This window comes from Pelmatolapia mariae, linkage group LG9 (assembly GCF_036321145.2).
Source record: "Pelmatolapia mariae isolate MD_Pm_ZW linkage group LG9, Pm_UMD_F_2, whole genome shotgun sequence".
In the NCBI taxonomy this organism is placed as follows: domain Eukaryota; kingdom Metazoa; phylum Chordata; class Actinopteri; order Cichliformes; family Cichlidae; genus Pelmatolapia; species Pelmatolapia mariae.
In genome coordinates this window covers 22,818,482-22,841,509 of record NC_086235.1, presented here as the reverse complement: position 1 = coordinate 22,841,509, position 23,028 = coordinate 22,818,482, and the positions used below count along the sequence as shown (strand labels likewise).

General features: G+C 38.8%; 1 protein-coding gene across 3 annotated transcripts in view; it reads left to right on the top strand.

Annotated features, from left to right (window-relative positions):
* The window catches only part of cntnap2a (contactin associated protein 2a), a 384,317-nt gene that overhangs the window by 298,569 nt on the left and 62,720 nt on the right, over positions 1-23,028 (top strand). For all 3 annotated transcript variants that reach the window (XM_065471641.1, XM_063483821.2, XM_063483822.1), the window contains 2 exons: positions 16,605-16,761; positions 20,632-20,759. In XM_065471641.1, coding sequence (XP_065327713.1) covers positions 16,605-16,761; positions 20,632-20,759 — 285 coding nt within the window. The remainder of the gene's footprint in view (positions 1-16,604; positions 16,762-20,631; positions 20,760-23,028) is intronic.

Genomic DNA, 23,028 nt, shown 5'->3' with positions numbered 1-23,028 from the left:
TTTACAGCGAGTGCTACTAAAAAATCAAGTGAGGCAAAATAACATGAAGCCACAGTCTATCTCAACCAGGAGGCACTTCTGCTGATCTGACATACTTAGGTGATCAGCATGATGTATTAAACATAACCATATTACCATCACTGATTTTATTCATATGTCCATTAATCTAATAATAAATATTTATGGTTATCTTCAGTTGCAGTCTGCACACATTCTGCTGACATTAATATAATATGTGTGTCTTTAAGCAGTCACTGTTTCAGCAGTTTTAGTGATATTAGTTTTTTTTCTCATTAATATGCAGATTTATGTGGCAAGGTTTTACAAAATCTAAAGGGAAACATTGCAAGTGACTCTGAATCTGAGTTGCCATGCTCATCAGAACTTATCTGTACATGAATATAAAAAATTTAAGAGTAAATGTATATGAGGTCCGCATCAGTGGCTGTCAGACAACATGCTTTTGTGCTTTTGCATCAATTTAAGATATAACTCATCTTCTGTGCAACTGACCCTAGATAGCAGTGTAATATGCTGTTTCCGTCCATGCCTGTGCTTGTGTTAGCTGCTGAGATAAAACTATGACCTGTCCAGGCTGTAACCTGACATTTATATAATTTCTCCTCTGCTCAGGCAATTTTTTTTAAAATAAATTGGAGTTATTTCTTCAGGGACTAAGACATATCTGTGTAAATCCATCAGAATGTATGAACTATAGATGAATATATTTTATAAAGAGAAACCATATGCTCTTCCTATCATGAGACTGACACAGGTAGATAGACTTGCAGAGTCCTGAACTTTTTTGCTTGACGTTGTTCCTCCCACAGAGAGAAGGTGAAGTTTGGAAAGAAATATAGCAACTGAAAGAAACACAATGTGAAAACCAAAAAGAAAAAAAGTGATACCCTCAATGGCAGCTGGAGTCAACCTTTACAGAAATCAATAACTCCAGCTAAGATTGAGACAGAGAAAGAAGGGAAAAGGGAATGGGGATATCGGGATACCAAAGAGGGAAAAGAGAAAGAGAGCAGATAAAGCCGAAGATTGAGTGTGTAAGAGAAGTAGATAAAGAAGGTTTCCAGTTCGTTGTGTGCTCAGGGAAAAACCCAACAGGTTAGTGGCCAGCCAGCTGAGGTCAGCCTCTTCACCTGCGAATCGACTCCAAACAAAGACCAGGGTGGAAATGAAACAGAGGAGAAGAATGTAGTCGGCTGGATGAGTGAGGCATGTCAGAGGTTATGCTTTGTTCTCCTTTGAAAGACACCATGTATACCTTTGAAACGTCTCCACTGTCAAAAACCACCCAACCTTCTTTTCACAAAGCTGTGGCTCTCAGTGTCTTAGAACATAATACATGCCTGCAAGAAATTCTCAAAGCAAGAAATCCTCCAAACACAATATGCTTTCCTGCCAATGAGCACAACTATAATGTGTACCTGCGGCTTGCACGCCAGAATATTTTGTTTACTTGTTTTTTTACCTTTAGTGGTCTTCAGTCGGACACCCGAGCTCATGCAAGTGATTAAATAAGTATTGACAGCAATAAAGGAAGGAAAAAGAGAGTGAAGCACGTCTAGGCAGGAATCAGCCCTTCTTGATGATTGTTGACAACATGTATTTCTCCATCTGTCTCTCAAAGCATTCTTTCTTCAGGTAAATACATTTCTTTGCCCTGCATGTGAATTGAAAGGTATATTGTTTGATCATGCTTCTTGAGAGTAAGACAAAGATGGAAACGGAGTAGCAGTTGTTTGGGTACCCGCACAGCTGGACCATTAAAGGAAAAGAAATGGGGGGTGGGGGGGAAAGAAGTCAGAATTTAAGAAAAGAAAAGTCTTTAAGGATAAAAGCCTGAAATCCATCATGGTTCTGACAACAAAGTCTTGCAATGATGAACAACAGCTGTCAGCAGGATACACATCCCCTTCATGAGTAATACAAAGCCAAAATCCAGCAAGAGCTTCTTTGACAACTGACAGACACTAGAGAGAGTTTTCTGTTATTTTGTGCCACAGCTAAAAAAAAGAAATATAGAATTATATTGAGTGTGTGTGTGTGTGTGTGTGTGTGTGTGTGTGTGTGTGTGTGTGTGTGTGTGTGTGCGCGCGCGCGCATGTCCTAGCTTCTATGTTCAAGTGCATGCATGCAACGCACAGACAGTTTATATGATGAGCTGCGATGAGTGACACTGTTGTAATTATGCCTGTAACCGAGGATTAATTTGATATTAATTATTTCTGAAACCCCAAATGAAAAGTCTACACCGAAAGGTAAACAGGAACTGATCAGAACAACACTGAATTTGAAGACAGCGACATACTGTCAGCTAGTCACGTGAGGCTCTTGTTTCACTAAAAAAATGCTATAAAAAAATGCTATTTCATCTTTGTGCTTTACATAATCCTAAATCCCCGTGAATTTGTGTTTACCAAGCTGCAAACACCACAGCTGAATGTTAAATATTTTGTCATGTGCTCTAATGAATAATTTCCAAAAAATATTATTTCACTAAGAAAATATTAACATTTGAAGAGAGGGGTGTTAAAGGTGTTATCGCTGTGTCTGCGCTGGCACCGTGTTACACACTCAAATCAGAGATAAAACCCTGTTTGACATTGCTGAAAGCCCTGCAGCTGAACTCCCAAGTGTGATCCTTTTCCTACACTTATTTATTTTATTTCTTTTAAGTGTATGTGTGTGTTGATTAGTCAGTTGCAATAATTTGCCTGATGTAACATTAACTAAAGTTCTATAGGAACAACACAAACATACCGATATCACAAAAAACATATGACATAATTTGTATTATGAATTTTTTCACTGATATCAACAAAAATGTGAGGTTTTCACTTGAAGGAACACATCTTTTGATGATGAATCTAAATAATTATCAAGGCAACAATGGAAGTTTTTCCACATGAATTCTCTACTCAAAGCTAAAGTAACATGACAGCATACGCTGCCCCCCTCCCCAATTTGTTTTTTCTTTCTGGATGAAACAGCTTCTAATTAAGGAGGTGATATGAGGTTTAGCGGTGACAATTTACCTTCGGGGATAACACAAATCATCACACCTTAGCTGTGAGTTTTCTCACAACTCCTATAGTTCTCTTGTTCTATTCAAATATAACAATATGTCAGTGACGGACTGCAAAGCTGCTCCCGTTTTTGCTCTCTTAACGATATCTCTGTCACACGGATCCTTTGCTTCTCCCTTATCACTTGTCATGTCCTCGTAATGTGACATCTCCCTTTCTGTTTTCGGGGTCATTTCTTTTCCTCTGTGCTTGTTTTCTAAACTCCTATCACCCTCCCCTCTCTCTAATTTACTTTTTGTCTCCCGCTTGCTCTCTGCTGCTGAGTTGTTTACGACCCGCACATCCTCCTGTGCAATTATGAGTGTTGCTCACTGTATCCTCATCCATATGACGAGCCTGACAGGCATGTATGGAGATGGATGGTGTGAGTAAAAGAGGGGAGTGGAAATGGAGTGTGTCTTTACAAAGACCATATTCGCCATGAAATTTTTCTCATGAGAGAAACTTAAAAAGCTTAATCTGAATGGACAATTACTTGATAATTACAAACACATTTCTTTTTTTTGTTTTAAATAAGGTTATGGAGAAACCAACACAGCAAATATCTTTTATAAATATTTTTTCAACACTTTTCTGTCAGGTTTAAGAGAAGTTAAATGAATGCTCAGTCGTAGTAAACTGAGATTTAAGTGCACACTCTAGTCTCTTCCACTATCTTGAAGCCTGAGTTGGGATCAAGGAATCTGCTTTACATCTTTTACATCTTTCAACTTATCCAAATGAGGCCCAAGGTAACACTTCCTCTTCTGCTGCCCATTTTAATTATGGCATTCTTCAAGGCTCTATCCTTGGCCCATTTTTGTTTTCAGTGTGCATGCTTTTTGATAGTAATGATATCACTTACCACAGTTTTACAGAAGACAAACAGTTATCTGTCCCTCTGCTATAAAGAACAAACAAACAAAACAGTTCTCTTGATAGTCCTGGCTTTGTCTTCATTATCTTCATTAAATTTCTAAAGTTTACTGTGGATAAATCCAGTGTTTTAGTTATGTTTAGCTCTTTCAAATAGGCCAAGCATATTCCAGATATGTCAAGGAATCTTAAGTAAAAAGAACATTGTCCAGTTATGCATGTATCAGCTTGAAAGACTTCCTAAAATTAGATCATTCTTATCTTCTAATGACTTGCATGCTTTTATTTAATCCCACCTTGATTATTGCAGTGCTTCTTATGCAACTGCATTTTTGTTCTGGTTAGTTCAGATTTAAACTGGCACCAAAATATGTCAACATATTACTCCAGTACTAGCAAATTCACACTGGCTGGCTGTTACATTTTGGAAATGTTGTCTAAATTATACTAATGACTTTTAAAGGATTAAACAGCCTTGATCTGAATTATAAAAATGACTTTTTATTCCCCAATGTGCCTGGGCACTTAAATACTTGAATTGGTGAATGGGGTGCTGCTGGTTATACTTTAGACCTTTTGACAAACTGTCAAACATTCTGCTTATTGAGATCAGAATTTCATCTTCCTTATTGTCTTTTAGAGCTCTTGAACATTTAAAGCCTTCAAAAACATATAATAGGTCTCAACTGCTGGTTTTATTTCTCTTTAATTTTTCTTTTATTCTTTCTATTTGTATTGGGGGTTTTTTCTTTTGATGTTTATAGCAAGGTCTTGGATATGTGAAAAAAGAAAAACATTTTCTATGAAGCACTTTGTAGCTTTGTTAAGAAAAGTGCTATATAAATAAACTTTATTATTATTTGCCCATCAACCTTGACTTGAGAGAACATTTAATGTGACCTATGCTCACAGGCACTCAGACACACAGAAACGCACACACAGATTTAGATTACCTTGTGGTAATGATGATTATGGTTATTTACAGTCATCATCAGCCCACAGTTTTGTCAGCTGCAGTTGCTGCCGGAGATGATTTTTTTGTCTATGCACGGACTGTATTTTGAAAAAATACCTATGTATGCCCCATATCCTTTGAAAAGCAGGCAAGCCAATTAGAGGTACAACCACTGATATTAATTTCAACGTCCTCCCACTCTCTACTCTTTACAATGTATTTTCATTTAATGGACGGATACACAGGTTGATGACCTGTGAAGTATAAGGTAGATGTGTCCGCGAGTATGCAGGATGAATTCACTAGAGCATAAAGTGCTGAGCGGTATGTGCAGGAAGGCAGCTCAGCCTCAGAACTGTCAGTATGGTGGATCCCTTTACGGGTGCTCTCAGGTAAAAACTGTTGAAATTACTCATTATCCTTCCACAGTGGTGTCTGCGGTGTGTTCTGATGTAGACAACGGAGATGTCTTTCCTGACATTGCTTGCACTGCAGGCAGCAACAAAACTCATTTCTGCAGTGTTTCTCTTTAACCTCCTCTCTCCATTACCAAAATGAGGGATTTGGAGACTTTTTTTCACTCTGTGCAACAGAAAGCATTAAAAAAAAGGCTGTTATGCTTTTGCTTTTTTTTTTTCATTTCCGCTGCATTTAAGAGAGAATATACCCATTAGCAGTACTCACACAGTATTTAATATAATGGCTAGCTTTTCTAATTGTGTGTCTCCTTGAGGGCAAAAACTTTCATTAAATCCATTTTTGTGCTAGCAGTACCACCAGCTGTTGGTCAGTGAAAGAAAAACTGCTTTTGAATGTCCTTACTCACAAAACAAGCACTATTTTATACAGTTTCTCTGCTAGTGTCAAAAACATTAAGGCAGTTGACTTAGTGTATTCCTTTTACCAACCGATTTAGTCAACGAAGAGTTACAAAGGCTTTCAGATCACAGCCATTTGATATTTTGGTATGCACTGTAGTTCTTAGCAGATCAAACCAAAGAGGATAGACGGGGAGGGTGGGGCATGTTTCAAATACATCTTCAGATCAGGATCAGAGCAAGAGGAGATTGCAATTAGCATGGATTAAAGGGTAGATTATAACGGGACTAATAAGAACATAAAGAGATTATTGTAGATGCTAGGAAAGAGTTATGGAGACATGGGATAGATGGACAGATATAGAGCATGGAGAGAGGGAGAGAGAAAAGCCACTGAGACCAGCCGATATGAGAGTGCAAGGCAAAGGTGTGCAAAGCAGATATGAGAGAGAGAGGAGAAGGGGAAAAGAGTACCCTGATAGAGCAAGAGATCCGAGAGTGCAAAGAGAAGGTAGAGAGACGTAATAGGAAGAAAGATAAAGGAAAAGAGGCCTCTGAGACCAGGCGATAAGAGAGAGCAAGGAAAAGGTGGGCAGTGTGAGGTAGAGAGGCCTAAATATGTTGGTGGGCAATAGAGATGGGAGAAACTGGGGAGGTTCACGTAGTGTTTTGATGGATAGGTGGTTAGAAAGATGAGAAGAATTGAGACAATAGAAAGAGACAGGGGAGCCAGGCAAAGTCCCAGAAACACATTAATAGGAGCAAAGAAGAGAATACAAAGACATGCATGCACTTTTATAGATAAACGAAAGGATGAAGACAAAGAAAACGGCACACAAATACGCTCTCTACTTCTCAGATATGCACAGAAGCTCACAGTGCATTTATTAAATTCTCCATAGAGATCTCAGGGTATGGCTAATGTCCACACAGCTTCTCCTCCAGAAAAAAAGGAAAAAAAAGAGCAAACAAAGAGCAAAAGTCAACAATGCCCTGACAAAGACGATTTGATCCATGACTTAGTGTGAAAGCTTTTTAAAACTAAAAGTGTTTGCATGTGTTACTTTCTCCAGAACACTTTAGGTAAGAGCAGGGGCACATTTGTGTGTGAATAGGTATGCAGGATTTTGTTGGTGGTTCTTTTTCTTCAAAGACAAGTGTTTGGCAGCGTGCATAAGACATATTCTGGCCTTTAACTTTTTTTTCTCAATAATACAGGAGCTACTCTTGTTAGAGGAGAGAGAAGAAGAATATTGATTTACATTCACACCCCATAGAGATCAATGCAGACAGCAGAGTAAAAGCGTATTCTCATCCATGCATGAGTTTGTACATACTGTGAAGCAGCTCTCTGACAGACACCTGTCAGTCAGCGGGGTCAGAGAAGAAATCGATAATGACCACTCTTATAGCTGCAGTGACTCCAGAAAGGCACAAACTAAAAGGTGACGCCTGAGACAGGTTTATGAGAAAGCCAAATAGGGTTATGAATGCCATTCTGGCATTTCGACTCAAACTGCCCACCTTTCTTAAAAGCCATTATCTCCTACACTGGGGATATGAGCAGCTGAGCATATCAAGTGCCATTTTGGATCCACTGACCTTTCAGTTCCTAGTCTGACTGGCAGGGGTGTGATCCCCTGATATGAACTGAGCGTGGACCTGGTACTTGTGCCTAGTATGAGCAATTTTAATGGATATTATGGGTGTTATGGACTTTAAATGATTGTTGTCTCTGTACTTCAGACCAGTCAGTCTGGCATTACAATCAAACCACAGGGTCCTGAAATTTCTGCTTTTATATAAGGCAGACACTACACCTGTATTTTTTTCATTGCAAAAGGGCAATACATGCAAAGTCTAATAGTCTAATAGATACAAAACTTTTTAAACACATCCAAAATATTAAGAATTTGATGTATATTTTAGAAATGTTGGAACAAAAACCGGTTTACTGCTCTGTAAATGACCAATTGCTGCACACTAAAAGTGAAATATTTTTACATTCTTGTTTAATAAAGGATTTTAGCTGAGCAACAGTTTGGGGTCTGTTTTGCCATATTTTTCCTTTAATAATGCATCACTAGGTGACTGATAAATACAGCAGCCACAGCGCCCCGATTCTTTTACTCTGAAGCCATATTGTTGCAATATGGTTTGTCTTACTGAAACAGTAAAGTTTCTAGTACATTTGATTCTAGAATATATTAGTATATAAAGAAGTTAATGGGCGACTCAGTGACTGCAAGATGTCCAGGTCCTGTCGTTGCAAAACAAGCCCAAATAATCACCCCTCCAAAAGCATGGTTGACAGTTGGTGTGAGGCGTTTTTGCTGACATGCTGTGTTTGGTTGTCACCAAGCATGGTGCTGTGCAACATCTCCATTGTGATGCTGTCTGTCCAAAGATCATTGTTCCAGAAGTTTTGCAGGATCTTATTTTCAGATGCAACCTTGCAAACCTAAGCCGTGCTGCCATGTTCTTGTTAGAGAGAAAAGGCTTTCTCCTGGCAACCCTTCCAAACAAACCTTACTTGTTCAGCCTTTTTCTAATTGTACTGTCATGTCATTTCAGATGCTAACTGAGGCCTGACTGACTATGTATTGATCAGTATTAATGGCACTTAATTAGTAATAGCTTTCAGCATTACACCTTGCTTGCAAAGATTAATCTAGGTGTTTTGAATTTTTTAATATTATTTCTCAGTGTCAACATTTTAAATGTCTTTCAACTATTTGCAGTAATAGTTTTAAATTCTGTTGTTATCCATGTGTTATACATCACTTTTACCGTTTTAGACAAAAGACTGTCTACGATGATGCCATTTCTAAATAGATATAACAATATATGAGTTTGGTTCTAGTCATAATATAAATATATAAAAAGGCTGCTATGGACCCGTTTGGTTCAGTGGGACTCATTCCGAATGATCAGATTACTTGCTATGAGATCAATAGTTGTAAGACAAGGATCTCACACTTTCCTGATCTTTTTTTATCCACTTTCTTTCTTTTTCTTGCTGTCAATACTCTTATCTCACAGTTCCCACTATGTGTCTTGTATTTCTCCTCTTCCTCTTTCATTCTTTGCCTTTACTGTCTACTGCTCATGTGTCTTTGCTTTGGGGAGTATGAGTCTCCACAAAATACAGCAGAAATGATGAAAATAAAGACATTAGCTTCTCTGGATAAGAGCAGGGATAAATATATGTGAGTGTGGCTGTAGGTGTGACTATGTGCCTGTTATGTGTGCTTTTGGGATAACAAATAGATAAACCCATCACAATAAGTACTGTTGTGTGGCTGTCCCCGAGGACAGAAGAGGAACACAGCCCCGGGCCTTATCAGTCTGTCATGTCTGATTCCTCATCTCCTGTGAACATTTGGCACTTTTGTTGGAGATTTTGCAACGAAGGAGAAAGTAAGGGGTGATGACGGCTGTAAGGAGTGACACCAGAAACATGACGCAAAGACAAACATTTTTAGCATGTGTGAGTGTTTATTTATTCATCATTTTATTTTGGAGATCATCTCAGTAAATGTTAATCCAATACTTGGATCTCACTGACGTAGTTCAGCTCTAATTTCTGGGTTATCATCTGGCACAGGTGTAAATGTGAGTTTGGTTGGTTAACCCTGTGGCCTGTTAGGTGTGTTTCATGTTTCATAAAGCTTTTAGCTGGGATAAGCTCCAGGTTAGATAAGCATGTAAAAAGATGGATTGATAAACCCCTTTTTTGTCTCTTGTTCTCTAGAGAGTTTTTTTTAAATGTTGTAAATGTGTTTTTCTTAACCAAGGAAAAAATTTGCACCTTAATTGTCGCCTGTGGTCTTCCAGGATGAGTGTTTCTGAGCTGGCTGGTGCATTCATTCATTTTTCAGAGTTTACCAGATTGCTAATTTGGCCACTCCAGATGTTTTTGCCATCTCGCTGAAAGGTTTACTTTGATTTTTCAGCTTAATGATGGTCTCCTTTCTTTGCATCGACAAATTATAATTAAGCCAAATTTTCACACACAGAGGATTATCTACTGCAAATCCTAAGAGAATGCAGCACATTTTTAATCACTTTTATATCAAATTCAAAGCAGTTTTCCTGATGTTTTGATTCGGTCAGATGAAATTTCGAATACCCACATTGATGTTTATCATATTTATGTGGGAATTGTGATAGTTTGCACCTGCTTTTTAAACCCAGGACTTTTGTAGATGCAAACACATGGTCTCTGTTCTTCATATACTCACAGACATGCTCTTGCACACACAAACATGCTGCTGAGCCTCATCTTGGCAGTGCCCTCTCTCTCTGCGGATCTCCGTATGAACTCCCTGCCAGTACGATTCTATCTCTCCTCCCTCACATCTTCATCCATCCATGCTGTCGTGCTCTCATCTCCCCCTCCGCCCTCTTCCTTTCGTTCTCCGCTCCTGAGTTGTTTGTTTTGGCACGGCCAAGTGAATCACACAGGAGAGTTTAACTGGCACAATACATAGCTCTCATTTCACCTGATGCCCTGCTGTTACTCCTACACATCTTCTCCTGTCTTCTCCTTTTCTCGACATACTCTGAAAAACAAATTATGAAATGGGCCAAGTGGACTTTTTTTTTCTGTGAAAGCAATTTTGTGCTCTCTCCTCACCTTTTGAAAAACCTGTGTTATTATATGGTAGGGAAAGTGAGAGGCCAAGCAATGAGTTTAAGGACTAGCCGGGTGATGGAGGAAATGTACTCGGAGGCTTGGTAATGTTTACCTGGTGTAGCCTAGGATTTATTTACATTTCCTAACAGACAACACAGGCACTGACTGATGTTGTGTGAGGGAATAAAAACATAACGATGATTAAAAAGAGTACAAGAAAAACAGAGTTATAGGTCTGTCCCATAGCTATGATGAGCTGTCTAGAAAGTTAAACTACAAAGGGCAGTATTAAACTCTCTCCCCTAAGGGACAACTCATTATTGTTAATTATTGTCAACAATATACACAGTTTTGTGGTATTCTGAGACTGCCATTAACCATAATATTTAATTATTTTGTACTATTAACAGCTGCTGAAAAGCAAATAGCAACCATGTATCTACAGTATTATATGAATCATTAGCTTGCAGCTTTTTCTCCTTCACAACTCTGATGAATTTATCTTCAGACACACTTCTTGTAAGCATGTCTGGATGCAGTCATTTGCATGTTTTGGTTTCTGTCACTTCTGCAGTGAACCTCTGTGACACCTACAACATAACCTATGCAAGGGGCCTTGTGGTCATCTCTTGGCATTTCTTATGAGATGGCAGATACTATGTTCTTCGGGGGGGTTTTCTTTTTTTTTTCTGTCTCTCTCGCTCTTTTTCCACTTCTTTGTACATTCCCTTACATCCATTCCAATAGTTTTAGCAATCTCCCTTCAGGAATTTGCTGACATCTGATTAATGCTATGATTATTATTCCGTACATTGAGGCTGTGGCTATTATTCTCTCATTGAGCCATTCAAAAATGTACAAATGCAGACAGACATCCATAGGAGGAGGAATAGATGGTAGTAAACAGGCCAATCACAATACTTGCTGACTGTGTCAAAATTACTTGTACGTACATTTCCCGGAAAGTGTATTTCAGGTTACCACTCAGGGGTTGAGAAAGGTTTGCAGTCACAACCAGGGTCCTTCATTTAATAAGTGATTAAATCTAAGAGGCAAGTTAATATGTATTACTGTCGAGTGAGTTAATATTTTGTGTGCTGGAGGGTGGTGTTGCTTCCGGTGACAGCATGGAGATAAATGCTCAGTAACAAGAAAATAATGACATCCCACGGCACACTTGTACCTTCAACACATCCCTTTTCGTGAGCTCAGTGAGTGTGATTGTTTACACCTGAGTTTGCTGAGTGTCTCGGCAAGCTGCTGCTTGATTGTCATACTGTATTTTTACTTTTTACTGATTATTGCACTGTAGAGCCTGGTGAGGAACAACATTCCATTGCAGCCTGTGTATATCTGAAAAACCATGCAAAATGACAGTGAGCCCTTTTGAGCCTTGAACCGTGAATCTTAAGTTCATGGTACAGACATAAGGTTGCTTTCTATTTAAGCCCTAGCTAGCTACAAAACATTATTAAAATGACAGGTGATCAAATGCAACTTTTTGACCCCGGCAACAAGCATCACCAAACACAAACTGCTTCTGCACAGTTTGTCTGTTAGTAGCTACTACTGCATTTCCAAGGGAGAGAAAAACATACATGCCACACTGATAAATGGAGAGAGATGTTAGTAAGAATTTTTTTTAAAAGGTAAACCTTGCTCACTTCTCTTTGTATTATAATTTTATAATTTAAACCTAAATCTTACATTAAGTGTCCTCATTTGTTTTAGAGTTTACCTTAGTTTAGTTTTGGGGGAACCAAGGATGGATGTAACAAAGGGTTAAATGTAACAACATCCCCCTTCCTCCCTGATACTAAATTGTAGAGCATGGGTGGGAAACTCCAGGCCTGAAGGACCAGTGTCCTGCAGGTTTTAAATATAACACCCTGGGTCAACACACCTGAATCAAATGATTAGTTCATTACCAGGCCTCTGGAGAACTTCAAGACATGTTGAGGAGGTAATTTAGCAATTTGAATCAGGTGTGTTGGCTCAAGAACACATCTAAAACCTGCAGGACACCTCCTCACCACCCCTGTTGGAGAGCTTTATGAAGAAGTATTCAGATTTTATGGCAAAATCACAACTAAGAACTTTTTTTTTTATTCAAGTGTATATTTTGATTGGTACTGATACTGCAGAAACTGGAATTTTGTAACATTATTTTTTATTTCATGTCAAACTTTAAGAACTCTTACAAATATTATGTGAGCTATAAGTGCTGAAACAACAACAAAAAAAATTACCATAATCCCCGGACTCCCTTACATTACGCTCGCTAAATAATGTTTTTGGGAAGTTTGTTGCAAAGCTTTTTGAGGTAAATTAATTTCGTCTTTTTCCCAGGTTGCATGAAGATACCAGGCTGTTTAGTCCAGGCAAAACTGGTCAGTTTGCAGTATTTTGATGATGTTTAAAATGATGTACTATGCTGAACTGGTTACACCTAGGGTACTGTTACTAGGTTACATCAAGGGCAGCAGACATCAGCTCATATATAAGATGATGATGCAGATTAGTTTCAGTCACTGAGTTCTACCTTTTATGCTAGCTTTATAGTGAGTAGGGGTTGGAAATCAGCTATGCTGTTTGCGTAGCATCTGCTTATATCTTACTGAATTCAGCTGGCTAAATCCATAAAGAGCAGTGAATATCAGAAGAGGAGCACAGATCACCTGATCAGAATCTCTATGCAAAGAAAACTAAAACAGATTATTATGTGCCTTATTTATAAGTAATTCTGCACCATGAATACATCATAGGTCATCATTCTTTTATTACTGAGTTTGTATCTATGCCGTCACTGGAAGCAACACTAGGCTCCAGCATGCAAAAAATTAACTCATCCAGTAGTAATATGGATGTGTCAGATTTAATCACTCGTTAATTACATTAACTCCAGGTCATTTCAGCCTACTCTAAGCCCTACCCATGGCCTGCATTCAGTATTCATTCTGAACAATTTGCTATAAGCATAAGTCTCTTTAAAAAAAAAATGGATGTATAATGAACAGCAATTTACTACAAAACAACACATCTCTGTAAGTTCATGTTCTGCTAGTTCGACAGGAGTTTGTGAACATACTCCTACTCGCTTACAGTCACTTTTATTTCACTTGTGGATGAAGCATTTTTGTCATCGACTTCAGTGAAATATAACCTCAAGTTCCCTGCTCTGTGTGTGTGTGTGTGTGTGTGTGTGTGTGTGTGTGTGTGTGTGTGTGTGTGTGTGTGTGTGTGTGTGTGTGTGTGTGTGTGTGTGTGTGTGTGTGTGTGTGTGTGTGAGACCTCAGCAGAATAGCGAGTCAGAAAAGAAAAATCACTATTCTGAACCAAGCTTTAAATGCAGCACCCACAGCACTACCATACTGTGCATAATCAGACATAATTACTGGCTAACCTTCCATTATCAGCACAATAACAGTGATTTTAAGTCCTTACTTACAGTGATAAATTAGCAGTCAGTACATGTGTGTATTTATGTATGTTTGGTGTTTATAGAGCCCAAGCCTACATTAGGCATAGGCCCGAGATGCTTTTTTTCCTGTGATGTCTTTTTTGTGCTGTAGAAAGAGGATTGTGAGCACATTGTTATTGAATACAGGCAGTTCCTTTGTTCATGCAGTCATAAGTTTTTCCTAATGCTTAACTACTTTTACTCTGCAGTTATACAAGAGCTAGAAGGAACATCCCTTCGTCTTTAATTATGTGTTTAAAGTAGTCTGCCCAAGGTTTTATGGGGCCTTAGAATTTTGATTTGCGTCCCCATCACCCACCACTCACCTCAGCACCACCAGTATTAACTATAGATTGTCCCTGGTTGATTGTTTATGCATTGTACAAGAAATACAATTATTATCATGGAGTGTGTGTGCTGGAAAGAGATCAAATAAACCAGCAGAGAGTGCATTTACAAAACAAGTTATCTATTTTAATTGGTTTTGAAATGTGGTAATGTGCAAAGGGACACAAAAATCACGCAGTTTTATAAAGACCCAGATATTCTTTTCTTGTAATGTAAGAACAGAAAATATTTTATAAATTATATCTAAACATAAATAAGAAATAATTGAAATACAAAATATTCATTAAGAAGATTCTATTAGATTTTTGTTTTTATTTACAGAGAACAATTGGCCTAAAAAAAACCTACCTGCCCTGTCATATTAGGAGCTAATGTGTCTGTCAACAGCAAAACTCCCTCACAGGTTTGTACATGCTGACCTGGGGGAAATGATGCTTTGTCAAAAAGTCACACATCAGCTGAAGAAGCACTTTGTGAAGCGTCATGAGCTGATGTTATTGCCGGCGTTGTTGTGTTCTAAAATATATCCACTGGGGAAATATTGCTGGGGAATCAGTTCATGAATGAGGATGAGCTTGTAGCAAATTCAGATATCTCAGAGAAATAATAAGCAAAACAACAACGCTGAAAGCGGGTCTAATTAAATAAAACAACTACCTAATTGAGGTGTAACAATGTCGGAATATAACCACAAAGACCCCAAAATGATTATGTGCGTTATGTACGGCTGTTATCAGAGTCAAGTCTGTGAATAGTAGGTCTGTTTCATAATGAGACAAAGGTGCTAGGACATGTTCAGGATCCAGTGATTGAGCCTAGACCCTTAGTTCAGAAAATCGTGGTTACATTTCATTACAGAAAAAGTAATTCGATAGTTATTTTACACAGAAGAAAATCTTTAACACAAATGAATGTGGGTTAGGTTTATGCCTTGGCTGCCCTAAAATAATAGCATTGATAATTACCAAAATACATTTTTTATTTGTGTGTGTATTGGTTCATCCACGAGTGTGTGCAAGCTCTTTAACTGAAATTATGTTTTTAGTAATAAAATATAATTATTGTTGTTATCCACAAAATTTCAAATTAACAGTTTTATGAAAAAAGCTGAGAAAATAATAATGTACAATATTATCTGTGTGTCTGAAAGCAGCACTTGATACTAGTACTGGTTTGGTTTCTGGATGGGTGCCATCTGTGATAACCACTGACTTAAATGTGAGACTATGAGGTCTAACTTTGACTTAAATTCAAACTTGGCCTCTCTATTGTATAAAAATACGACAATACACACACACACAAACACACACGTGAATTGAGAGGATTGTGAAGTCTCTTGAGAAGGCACTGTTAATCCTATTGACAATGGCTTGTCTGAACAGTAGCTTGAAGAGAGATGAGGCTAATTCTCTTTATGAAGGCTGTAACCCCACAGGTCACCAAAGCCAAACACGTAACCATTTAGACACACAATAGAAACACGTCTGTTTCTTCTTCCTGGAGTTTAGCCCCTAGTCCCACCCAAAAAAAAAAAAAAAAAAATCAAAAGTGTAATAATACAGTATATCACACCTCTCAATGCAATTGTGCTGCATCAAAAGTCTGCTTCAATTCCCTTCTGTAAAAAATGGGGCTCGGGAGATTTCATTGTCTCTAAAGAAATTTGACAAAATGATATTGACAATGCGGCGTATTTTCCTGGAATAAAGAGGGAAACGTAATATTGTTTCATTCTCTCTTGCTGTTATTGTGATATATTGCCAGCCACCGAAATATTTACACCTATCTCTCTGCCTAGTTACTGTCCCATGCCAGAATACATTATCCGTGGAAAAGAAAACAATATTACATTTCTTATTGAAAAGCAGCGATCCTTCACCTTTTATCCACTCATTAAAAATCACACATACACGAACCCACACACATGAACAGGCACATACAAACACAGAGAGGTGTTTGTGTGTCCGCAGATGTGGTTTTGAAGTACCGACACTCACTCCAACAATTACACGCAGTGGTTTGCACATAGAAAAGATAAATGTGTGCAACGGCGCTGAAGCTGTTTTAATAGATCTGTAAAAGCACAGGTGTGATGTGTGTCTAAGTGTGCCTTCCGGTCTCAAAGGCATTTACCATCCAGCTGCATAAAATATGTTGAGCAAATGAATTATATTCACCGTGCAGCTGCCAATTGTCAGTATAATTCACATGGATGCAAAAAAAGAGCCTCAAACAGTTAAAATTTTGAACAATCAATCACCTGTAATGGGAGTGACTTTGGGCACTCTAGCAGTACAACTTTATCGCCTTTAGAAAAAGATGTTTTCATCTGTTTTGTGCACTTCTCTGTGAGGGTCACATTGACATGTTCTCCATTTCGGAAATAACCTATAGGCTTCTTTTCTGGATGTTTGTCTTCTATCCCCAGACGGGACACCCTACACGTGGTGGGTTGGCAGAGGGAACGAGAAACACTTCTACTGGGGCGGATCGGGGCCTGGCATCCAGAAATGTGCCTGTGGCATTGACAGGAACTGCACCGACCCCAAGTACGACTGCAACTGTGATGCTGATGTCAAACAATGGTGAGTCAGACTTTAAAGTTCACTGTTTCAGTTTTGCAATTAGAGAGCCATTTCCAAGTAGTTTTCAAGCTACTAAGTAGCTCTTTTTTTGTATTACATGTGTCATGGGAAAGCCTTTTTCCTGCATTATGCATTAGCTTTTATCCATCAAGCTTCTTGGAGACCATCTTGTGCAGCTAAAGTCTTCATTTTTACCCACTGCAAACCACTTTAATCTTTCTAATAACTAGGATACTACTTTTATGATAATAAGCTGAATGCATGTGTCGTAGAGTGGAAAGCTAACGCTACAGTCACTAATGAGTGGAGAATTCAGTGGTGACTTTTTTTTGCCAACCTAGATAAAAATGATTCTGTCACTTATTATCACTAGGCTTTTGCTAGAAAAACAAGGAAGTTTCACAGGGTTATGTACATACATACCACACTCATTGGCACTTCAGTAAGGAAGAGGAGTGTTTATTATTCCATTAACTCACCCACAGATTTTCTCACCAGGGCAGATGAATTCCTCAGACATACCTCAGACATTTAACTGCTTCTAAAATAATTGCAGTTTATATGAAATTGTAAAGGTCAGTTTGTCTATTAACTGCTTGTTATGTTTAATAAGTGCATGTTTGGTAGTAGAGAAGGTTATTTTGGTAGACATTCACAAGGCCTCCTACAAACAATCTCTTACCTGACAGACCGTCGATTCTTTTTATTTTTCTTACCGCATAAGCTGAACCCAAAAATGAAAAACCCACGGATTATTTACATTTTTATTTATTTATTACATTTTTGATAGCACTAAATTTGTCACTTATGCTAATGTAGCGTTTGCATTAAGCTGACAGTGCAGAATCCGCCTTAACTGGACAGTGTGGCGATGTGTCAAACTTCAAAGGCTGAAGTGACTGAATGATGAATGCCCCTATCAGTGATGTGTTTATTTAAGAGGGATGCTTACATCCAGAACCAACAGTTTGCGTTTTAAAGCTCTTTTAGCCAGCTGATGGATATTCTCATTAAAAGCTGTTGCATCGCTGTTTGTGAGTGTGTGTATGCGTGTGCCTCCTCTTTGAGAGTAATTACTGAGCATTAGCAAGAAGAAGAGATTTAATTTGCTTTCATGTCTCCCTCCTCATCTCGAAAACTGATGAGATTACAAATAAATTTTACAGTGCCTTGTTCTCTCTGTTAATATCGTACGCATCAGTGTCTTATTGTTTGTCTAAGTTAGCTTTGAAATTTTACCAACTGTTTGCACTCATTACCCATACTTTTGGCAGCACATAGAAATGCGCAAGTGTCTATCCACACATGCTTACTCAGATGCACACGTCTTTAATTAGAGTTCTCATTAGAGTTCCAGAATGCATTGGTCAGCACAGAAATGAAATTAAAATATGGTATCAAAGACAGACAGAACACATGAAAACATAATCCCTGCAGCCACTTCTGTTTGCTGGCGAGGAAGCATTACAAAAAAAAACCTCTAATATTGTACAGGAAGTCTACAGTGCTGTCTGACATGTAGGTGTGCACATTTTCACATCAATAAACATGCAAGGACATAAGCAGAGTCTTAGAGGGAAAAAAGCAAACAGCTCAGAAGCCTGAAGGAGAGAAAGGCTGGGTTGGCTGGGTTGCAGTTTGCAAAAACACTCGGAAAAAACTGAACAGACTTCTATGAAGGAAAGATTATCCTCTATCAAAGCAATTGAAAGAGAATATGTGGTGAAAACAGCAAAACCTAATGCACAACATGCAGGGCATTAATGGAACTAGGGCACTTGAATTTGTTGATAATTTTACTATAGCAACAGGGTGAATACAGATACAGACATGCTCAGTTTCAGCAACTAAGTCCTGAGGTGACATGACCTTATTGTGACTGAGCAGACTGGCTAAAGACAAGAAGAAAGAGCTGAAGGTGTCTGCAGGCGGTCCTCAAAGAGGATCACCTGGCTAAATCTAAAGACATCTATCGATGTCTAAAGGGTGAATCTTGAAATTGATCTGTGTTAAACACAGCACACCTGTGCAGTTGTTACTACACTGATGTAAACCTACTCAAATTAAAAGTGAGACTTGATTCATTAGAGGTAATTGGATCAGACCCTAAATGGTGTTTAACCTGCTAGCTATCTAACACAAAGCCTGTGTGATGTCTCATTGCACCGACGTGAAAATAGAGCAGGTAATTCTCTGGTGAATTCACACTGTGTGAGTGAACTCCTTGTATGCAGCCTCCCTTACGCTCCCTTGTCTAAACCACATAACGTGTACTGAGGTGTGAACATATCTGAAAGTGACTATTTCATGTGTGCTACATGTAAAAAAGACCAAAGTGACAGTCTTGATACTGTTTGGAGGTTTACTAATAGGCTCAGTTAAAAGCATTCTTTAAGTAGTAACCAGTACTACAGCTGGTACAGCATCTAACAGCATAAACAAAAGAAAATCTTCATGCCTGTGGATAACACCTCCCCCAACTATAGACTTGCAAATGCCCACTCATGTTGTCCTACCCACATAGCAGACAGGTCTGGCCTGGATCTGGTGTCAAGCCAGCACTGCTGGCTGACTTCTGGCATGGTAAGTGGTATGTCATCCAGATATGGGCCAGGTCTGGAGTAGATGGCACTGTTTATGTGATGGCATGCCATATCTGGCCCGATTGTGGTTTGGTTTATGTGGCCCAGGCTCATAGAAAACAGGTCTTCCCCAGATCCGGCATCAAGCTGGTGCTTCTGACTGACTGGTGTCATGGCAGGGTGTATGTCAACCAAATGTGGGCCAGGTCTGGCAATGATGGCACTATTTATGTTACTGTTTTCCTATGTTAGTTAGAAGACCCAAATGCCATGTTGCAATGCTATACTGCTATGGTAGTCAACATTTCTTATCCAGGTTTGTGAGTGTACACTTTATCCAAAACCTAGTGAGGGTTTACTCACGTTTGCCAGTGGGTGGTGGTAGCTCAGGAGGTAGAGCAGGTCACCTACTGATCGGAAAGTTAGTGGTTCAACCCCTGGCTCCTCCAGTCTGCATGTCAAGAGTATGAATGTGATTAGGAAGCACTCTGTTTAGAGAAAGTGTGTGATTCAGTGAATGTGGCATGCTGTACTCAAGAGCACTTTGAGTAATTGGGGGAGTAGAAAAGCGCTATATAAGAATCAGTCCATTCACTGTCTGAACAGAGTTTTATCATGTTACTTTCGCACTATTATGTTCTGGCACATGTTGTTACATGGCTTGATTAAGGTACACATTATGCTGACATCTGGGCCCAGAACTGAAACTGTTCTGGGCCAGCACAGGACCACCAGTGTGTCTGCAACTGGCCTTGTGCTGGCCCATGTGTGGGCCACCTCTGGCAAACCAGATCTGGGCCACCAAAGGGCCGTCATTCTTTGCGGTTCTTTGGGCCATGTGTAAGCACATTGTGTGGGCCACATCTGGGCCATACCAATTTTGCCATGTGGGTACATGTATGAATACTCCTATGTGTACAAACAACTGCAATACCTTTGTGAGATTATTATGTACTTTATACAATTTACCCTATCCTGATGTTTTTCTGAATAGATTTCTTTTTATATTTAGCTTTCCCTTCTTCATTTCATACTCAAAATCACTTACCTGAGATGTGTCACCTCAACGTTAAGGAATTGTTCATGGAAAATCATATTGACACATTTGTGAATAGTGTCTGGCAGATATTTTCGCAGTTATTTCATTGTTTGTTTGTTTTTATTGTGCTCTTAATAAACTCTAAATTGAACTGAATAGAAAAATGTTTCTTTCACAGCAAAAGATATAGCAAGGTGAAAAGACCATAATTCCTTAACCTCTATGATTTTTTTCCAAATCATCCTATAGGAGAGAGGATTCTGGTCTCCTGGTCTATCAAGAACACCTGCCAGTCAGCCAGGTCGTGGTGGGCGACACCAACAGGTCAGGCTCTGAGGCCAAGCTAACTGTTGGACCACTCCGTTGTCAAGGAGACAGTAAGTGTCGTGTCATTTAAAATACAATTAATGTACTTTGGTGTGGAGCACGTGGATGGCGCCAAAACAGCTGCCTTTACTCGTCTGAGTGACAGACAGCTGGAAAACCATTCCAACATCACGAATGAGTATTTACTTGGTCCAAAAATCAAACTCATAACCGCTGACATAAAAGTGGTTGAATGGACTGTGTGTGAGGCACTGGGGGGCTTCAAGGTGTTGAAAGTTCAGTTAATGAGTACAGATAAGCAGATACACAGAAAATTAATTGGAAATAAGTAAATAGTTTTTTTTCTCCCCATAAACTACATTTATAGGGGGAAAAAACATTGGGAACGCATCACTGATATCATTGATATTTCACTATTTTCTCACATTTTACACCAGCTTGTCGAGAAAATTCATTTTCCGAATAATTGATAAAGAAAATAATTATTACAGCTCTTATCCAACATATGGCAGCCAACAAGTGGTGTTAGTCAGCTTTTATTTAGTTTAATATTTGTTACTGATTTATATTGAAGAAGGCTATTATATTCAGAAAACAGCATGATTAAGTTTTTAGTAGCAATGTAGGTAATTTCAGGCTAATCCACAGTATTTTGGAACAGACAGCAGGGCTCCGTAGAGAGGCACAGAGGTGTACTCTGATTAAAGAGAAACTAAAAGGTCAATAGAGTATCCAGGAGCTAAATCACACTGTACATGTGAGTCATCTGTAAGGTTGTAAAATGAACTTTAAACTCAAGAGGAGCCTACACAGGATGGGGAAAGCAGGCGTGAGCTTTTTGGATTCACTGCAGGGTTAAAATGGGCCTTTGAGTGAAGCACAAGGACAGCTGTTGCAGCAGACTAAATGAAAAAGAAATATGAGCAATAATGACCATCTCCAGGTCGACTGCGGAAAGAAAGGGATTTTATTTTCTCAAAAATTCACAGCTGGTTGCTGAAGAATGGCTGCATAACCTTTGTGAAGAGCTCATGAAAGGTTGAATCAATTCCTCTTTTGACACTGTATGTAACTTCTGAAGAGTTTGTGTGCTTGTTTCTTTATTTGATGTTAAGCAGTATGACATTTTTAGATAGACTGTTAATGGTACTCCAGCAGACCTCACACTGGAATAGATACATATTCAAATTATAGAGATCCCATTGTGCTTACAACAAATGCCACCAGGCTGTACATGATATTAGCAGATGAAGCTTGTCTAATGAAGATACAGATTGCACTATTATGTCAGGTGAACCGTAATAGAAACGTCAACGCAGGGATAAAGCGGGTAGCGCCGATATTGCCTGGTGAATGGAACGAAACAACCCAAAACAAATAAGATCGCTTGTCCTTGTCTTTTCCGCTGAATCGGCCTGAAACCAGATTGAAACATTTAAATTCAAACAAGTATGAATGAATTAGCTTTCAGAGAATTGCATTTTCCTGTAGCAACTGGTGAAGTGGCAGGTGATTGACACAATGTGGAACAACATTTTTAAGGTATGCCCTGTGGCCTACAGCCTTTCTCAATCCCGCCTTTCTTGTGGCAATTTCTGTAATAGGTGGAAATGACTCATAAAAAGCCAGCCAGTGGCAGCCGCCGTCATCACTGTTGATGTATTCACTTACTTTATGAAAGAGAGGAAAAGTGAAAGGTTTGTGTAGTAGTAGCGAGCAAAGTGCCAGGAAACTTAGATTGATAGCTGGCTACCTTTATACACTCACGGTTAAATTACTACCTGAATTGGCTATTTTAAGTGGCAGGTGCAATGTGTGCAATTCACTGGAGCTGCAGTTCAGCACAACAGCTATATTTGTTTAAGGCTGATAGAACCTGAAAGAAATTCAAGGGGTCAGTAATGGGTTTATACAGTCACCTAAAAGCAAGCAAAAAAAAAAAAAAGTGACACTGTGGTGCAGTCACACAGTATATAGGGAGCTTTATTTAACCATAACAAATTAAACGAATGGTAACTCACACAAACATCAAAAATTAGTATGACAGGAAGGGCACTTTGTTCATCATTATCTTTGGCTTCCTCATGTGGAAGAAATATTTGCCATTTCTTCATCCTGAACCCCAGTGGAAATTAAGCATTATCAGTGTGTCTTTGACTGTACAATACATCCATTGTCAGTCAAACTTTTGCAAAGTACCAAACCCTTTTTTGACTGTTTGCTGCTGATGGTTTGAATAAGGTCTTAATTAAAAACTATCTTCAGAGAGAGCAAGAGAAAACACTTCATGCATAGCGGAGTACAATTGAGCACATTGTC